This window comes from Mastigoproctus giganteus, chromosome 2, assembly GCF_048544385.1.
Source record: "Mastigoproctus giganteus isolate SK-2022 chromosome 2, ASM4854438v1, whole genome shotgun sequence".
In the NCBI taxonomy this organism is placed as follows: Eukaryota; Metazoa; Arthropoda; class Arachnida; order Uropygi; family Thelyphonidae; genus Mastigoproctus; species Mastigoproctus giganteus.
Window position 1 is genome coordinate 159,564,337 of NC_143576.1, and position 6,000 is coordinate 159,570,336.

At 39.2% G+C, this 6,000-nt stretch overlaps 1 protein-coding gene across 2 annotated transcripts in view; it reads left to right on the forward strand.

Annotated features, from left to right (window-relative positions):
* The window catches only part of LOC150089700 (protein O-mannosyl-transferase TMTC2-like), a 221,538-nt gene extending 217,252 nt beyond the window's left edge, over positions 1-4,286 (forward strand). Inside the window, exons 12-13 of one of the 2 annotated variants that reach the window (XM_090368742.1) lie at positions 1,298-1,361; positions 4,078-4,286. In XM_090368742.1, coding sequence (XP_090224868.1) covers positions 1,298-1,361; positions 4,078-4,269 — 256 coding nt within the window. In that variant the 3' untranslated portion in view covers positions 4,270-4,286. Of the gene's footprint in view, positions 1-1,297; positions 1,362-4,077 lie in introns of those variants that run through there. The other variant, XR_016546679.1, reaches the window with a different exon arrangement.
* Positions 4,287-6,000: the final 1,714 nt, after the last annotated feature.

A 6,000-nucleotide genomic window follows, 5' to 3' on the forward strand; every position in this document is an offset into this window, starting at 1 on the left:
TTTACAACAGCTGTAGTGGCCGACGCACACTTTTAAACCCAGTGGAACACTTAGGGGATGAACTAGAACCTCAGATGATGGCTAGATCAACACGTCTTAGATCCGGTAGCTTAACTGGTCATTATTTTGCAGGAGGATTAGAAGACTATACCCACTGCAGAATATCGTTCGTTGGTGTCAAGCCTGCCCAGGAGAGTAGCGCGTGACATTCTCTAATGGAGGACTGATGTACCCGGATACATTTTGAAGGACAGTGTATTTACTGAAAATTATAGTCTGCTAGGTAAACAAGTTTCTGTTGGCTTCTAGCTCATCAACGGTGCTAGGCATGGTAGATGAGATTACAGGTTTCTAAATTACAAATTACGTATTTTTTTTAACACAAACTGTTGAATGATAAAATCATATTTCCTGATGGCTAAAGCTAGTTCGTTTTCGTGATCTTACTAAAAGAAATCAAGAAACCTACCTTATTTTCATTAAGCTATGCATTACTGATTACTATTTATAAACTCTGTCCAATTCCTAGAATAACAAGTTTAATTGATTCTCTCGAAATCGACCCATTCATTAGTTTTAATGCAGCCTTGGACATTAATAGACAAGCTGAACTCATCAACTTTGCCTACCTATATTTTCCTCCTTAGGTAATTCAGTGTCCCCCCCCCTCTCTCTCTGCCTATTGAAGACTCTTCTCAAACTTTCAACAGAATGCAGCGCGGTCTCTGTGTGGTTCTATGAATAACTACAGCTCTACTTAATCAGTTCAAGAGAACCCGAGGAGGAAGTATTCATTCCAGAACTTCACCGAGCGGGTTAGGGCTATTCATTGCTTATGCCTATTTAGTCACCACATACGGGATTTCTGCAGATACAAGACCTAGGACTTTCTTAACGATCTGGCGCGGTAATCCGATTACAGATGTCGCAGTGAACGTGAGCAGCATCGGCAATATGTCGTTAATGTGGCCTGCTGCAACACCGAGAATTTCTGCTTACATCTTTCAGATGGTACTGGAAGCTGGGGGTATTTACGGCCACGTGTTTTATAAGCATTGGTGAGGAATCGCATTAGTCTGGTGCATTTCACGCATGTGCGTAGCTCTTTTCTCAAACATTGCGTCGCGCTCAATGTAGACCTTAGTTTAAGTTAGAAGTTTCCAATAAGACTACAGGGGTCGCTGTTACCATCGTATCTAAATATGGTTTCCTGTCACACTTAAAGATAATGCTTTAAATGACTATTTGTAAGAGGAAATGTGGTTATGAGGTACTAATAATTTGTTCTGTATTACAGGCAAGCCGGAAGAAATTCGGAGGCCGAGAAGTATTACCACATCGCAGTCAAACTTCGACCTAACGTAAGTAAAGAGATGCTTAACTCCAACAGTCCTGTCTCCATCTTTCTCACACTCTTATAAGTTTTAGCCAAGACGCATTCTCTCATATGTCGTGGAGTAACCAAATATAGCTAATATATTATTCTACCCTACCAAAAGTAATTGTACTCCAATGTCTGATTGTAGGCAACGGCATCGTGGAAATATTGAAAGTATTGGCGATATAAATGGAATGTCAGTAATAGCATCTGATAATGAATCCCAACCAGACGGCTGTGGTGCTTTAGGGCGAAACCATTTATGGAAATAAAATCTGATTTTAATAAAAACTTGTTGGTTGAGTGGTTGTTTATATTGGAGGTTTTGGCGCATTGACTATGAGGGTCATAATGCGCCATATAATAAAGGTGATCAATAAGCCTCACAAGGCAGTCAGTTCGCGCTTGCCTGCAGCAGGTGAGTGGTAAAAAAGAGTTAACGAATTTTTAGAGGAGTGATAGTTGAATTTCATATTGGACAGCCATTTCTTACTGATAGACCTTCTCGGTAGGTCCAAAATTCTTCAGATCCTGCGACGATTCATAACTTTATCAGACCACCGACTGTTAGAGATTCAAAGCTCTTCCTTGCATTCCTTGGTTTTCCCACAGCGTTGAGTTGGGGAAGCCACTCGTTGAATGCTGTCTGTCACGAATTTCTACGGTAGAGTTCAGACACACAAATCTTTATTATGAAATCCAATAAACAGTTGTCATGTTGCAGAAGCACCAAAGTCGGATCAATAAGTAATTTTGTTGAACGATGAGTCACGGGATGCGTTCTTCTTGTTAGATGACAGTGTTTGGGTCTGGAAAATGACTGGCTACAGCTTTCAACCACAGTGGGTTGCATCTCTGAGTTTGATGGAGGCAACGTTACGGCACGGAATCGTGATGTTTCACGTGGCGTGGCGTGGCGTGGCTTCGGTCCACTGTCAAAATGCAATGCAACTATGAATGCCGAATCCTTTCATGTACTGGATGATATTTTTCCTCCTGCAGTGGTAAATTTTAGGAACTATTACCACCCACGTCTTCCAACACGATATTGCCCATTGTTACAAAACACCGACTAGTGGGTTGTGAACAGTGGCATCTTAATTCCGGAGTCTCGCACGGCTCCGATCTCGGTCTAATAGAGTGCCCCTGGAAAGATTTAGAGCCAAGGATTCGGACGTACCCATGGAAACCCTCTGAATTGCTGAAACTGCTGCTTTGAAAAAGAATGCAGCCAATGGGACAGGATATTTTTCAAGGAATTGGTGGAAGACTTTCTGATAAACGTGTTTAATCAAGCATTAAGGCCAAAGTGACCACCCCGCTATTAATTTTCTTAAGAAATGCGTATTCCATTACTTTTGACAGGGTACAGTAAAGTAAAGTTGAAGGAAATAAGCCAAAAAACCTTATAACATCTAAGATTTATTTGGCGAAGAGATTCAACAAATATTAAGTTGTGTTACATACTGAGCGATTTTGTTTAGTGTGTGATATGTTGATAAATTTAGGGAAGGCAGCTGCTCGATCCTGCGCGAGTTTGCCAATGTGAACAGCGGATAATATTGCTTTTATAAGAGTGGCTATTCAATCATCTCGTCCGGCATACATATTTTATCCCCCCCCCCCAAAAAAAAATTTAAAATTACCCAGTGTCTTAAAAATAAAGATAAGAAGCCGAGATTGGATTCTGTAACAATTCCTTACTCTATGAAAATAATCCTCTTGCTTTGACGATCTTTCAGGAGTGATAGAGCGCGCTTGATTTAAGTGGATTTTGTCGGTAAACCACTTTTCCAAGTGAATTTGCATGAAATGATAAATAAATCATCAAAGCTCGTGCATTTATATCAACCTATTTTCATATAAATGAGTATTTACATCTAAAGATAAATGGATCGCTCTGAATTTCCATCGTCCGGGCATGCGCATTTAGAGAAAAATTAATAAGTTACGCTATCGTTGATGTTAAGGTGAGGAAATTTCATTAACTGAAGTTAGTTAGGATTTTATCTTCATCTAATATCTTACCTTTGGGCAATATATCTTTAATTTATTACGTCATATACAAGAGAGAGAGAGTGTGTGCGCGCGCAACAACCCATCAAAACAGGCCATTAAAGAGAACTTCTTAACTGGGATAAGATACTGCAATATTAGAATGCGAATAGAAACACTTTGCCTTTCATAATATGTAATGTTCGTGTAGAAACCTGAAAGAACATTTTTCCTCCTAAATTACGAAAAATGCCAGTTAATATAAAAGGTATTGTTATCTTTGTACGAGTATAAAGTAATCATACAGGCATTAACCTAACTAAAGAAGTCTAAAGACTAGCATACGAGTATTATACCACTTTTATAATAACCGCTTGTATGTGGACATGTACTACTGTATGTATGTTATGATTCAACAATTTGCTTTATTTATATGGCGCCATCTGTCGGTAAGAATATTTACTATCTATGTTACTTCGAATATGCCAAGTTAAATTTCTGTTTAGAGGTTAAGAAGATAATTTTGTAGATAAAGAAAAATCTTAAATATATTTTAATTCAACTTAAAATTAAACTTAAAACAGTTCCATTTTCGATAGACAAAGCAGTCATCCATTATTTGTTAATAAATGAAATACAGTGGTTAAGAAACTGTTGTTTTTCCCGGCTCTTTTCAAATCTTTTTTTTCTTTTTCTCTCAACAGGAAGTGACCAGTCACATGAACCTCGGTGCGATGCTGCACGTCAACGGAAAACTACTTGAGGCAGAATCCAGCTATCTGGAGGCTCTGCGGTTAAAGCCTGACGACCCCATAACCCAGAATAACCTTCAAAAACTACGGAATCTTCTAGCTCAGAAAGGCATCCGACCTCCAGCAACACATAGCAGACGGTAGCTGTTGGCAACCGTTTCCATAGTGATACAGCTTTGATGATGACAGCGTCATAACCTTGACCAAAGTAGCGGAGAGAAAAAAAAACAGACAAAGAAAAAAAAAAAGCTTAGAATTGTTAAGAAAGGGAAGAGTGCAATGCTCGTGAACTATTAGACTACGTGTCTTGAAATTGTTCTACCCCAGTGTAGTGATTTTAAAAGCAATATCGTGAGACGAAGATATATCAATGTTCATACGTTTATCATATTGTTTTACTATTGTTCCCCCTCTCATTGTATCCTGGGGTTGCTTAAGGGAGCTGGATAAAAAAAACGATTAAGAATACCTGAAACAGGTACCAATATTTAGTCTCACGTTCCTTCAGCCAATTGTTAAAGATGCGCATGCTCAGTAGTCAAATAACGAAGTGCATTTTCTGGACCTGCTACTTAAAGTTAGCGTGTTTCTGTACATAAGGGGCCGATTATTTCGCACACACCTGTTCAGGGTATTCTTAGTAAAACGAGCTACTGATAAACCCTTCAGCGGCAGTGTAGAATACGCAGTGAAGTATGCCGCGATATCTATTTTCGCAATAGAAACGCCAGAGGCGCTTAAATGCCACTTAATACCTCTAAATAACGTGTATTGATATGCTGCGCGGTACACGGATGTCAGTACGTTATTTGGAACCGATACGCGTACTGCAGATTGAATAAATATCAGTAGCATTCCCCGAGATGAGTTTTCCAAACCAGCCTTGAGACACTTGGGTTTTAGAGACACGAAAAATTAACGCTTCATGGCCCGAGTTGCGCGACTGTGATCCATAACAATTCTCCAGTTGTTTACTACTAAGCAGACCCTTAAGTGTATAGCATTGCTAAGAAAACAGTGCATAATAACTTTTCCTATTGAAAAGACAATCTTTTACAAGACACTGCATTGTATCTGAAGATGTCCTCTTTTTTTACACTGCTTGTGCACACAACTAGTAGGAATTCTATTGAAGATGGATGAATTGCTCGCCTTTCTTTTTAATGATTTTTCCCTTAAGATGAAATCCTTCAGAAATTCTATCAAATTCCCTTATGAATAACAATAAGCTTTTATCTCAAGGAGATTCGAATTTCTGAGTGTGTTCGGGAGGCAATTGGAAAAACAAGATAATCGAATCCACCAAAACCAAACCACGAAGCCATGTATTCATGGTAGCTTCGATAAGTTTATTACATACACTGCCCTTCCATTAATATCCGAACACCGGAATATCTACAAATAATCTTTATTTACAGGAAAACAAAAAGTGTGCTGAAACCTTTAGCGTTTATGACAGCCTCCAGTCTCCTGGAACACTCTTTGCCAATTTTTTGTAAATCTTCTCTGATATTTTCCGCCATTTGGCCTTCAAAGTGGCGATCAGTTGAGCTTTTTTTTTTTTTTTGGGCGATTTTTCCTCACACGCAAACACCCAATTCATACCAGAGGTCGTCTATAGGATAGATGTCATGGCTTTGGGCTGGCCACTCCAACTCTTCGATGCTCACATCATCATGAGGTGAGCAACATGACATGGAGCGTTGTCCTACTGATACGGGTATGGGCCTTCACCGATAAGCTGCTGCAATGTAGCAACGCATTATTATTTCCCAGTATTCATGGTTTTTTCCAAAACAACCAGTGATTTCAGGCCATCACACTGCCTTCGTTAAATTTCATTATCGGTACAATAATACCTGAAATACCCAGGCA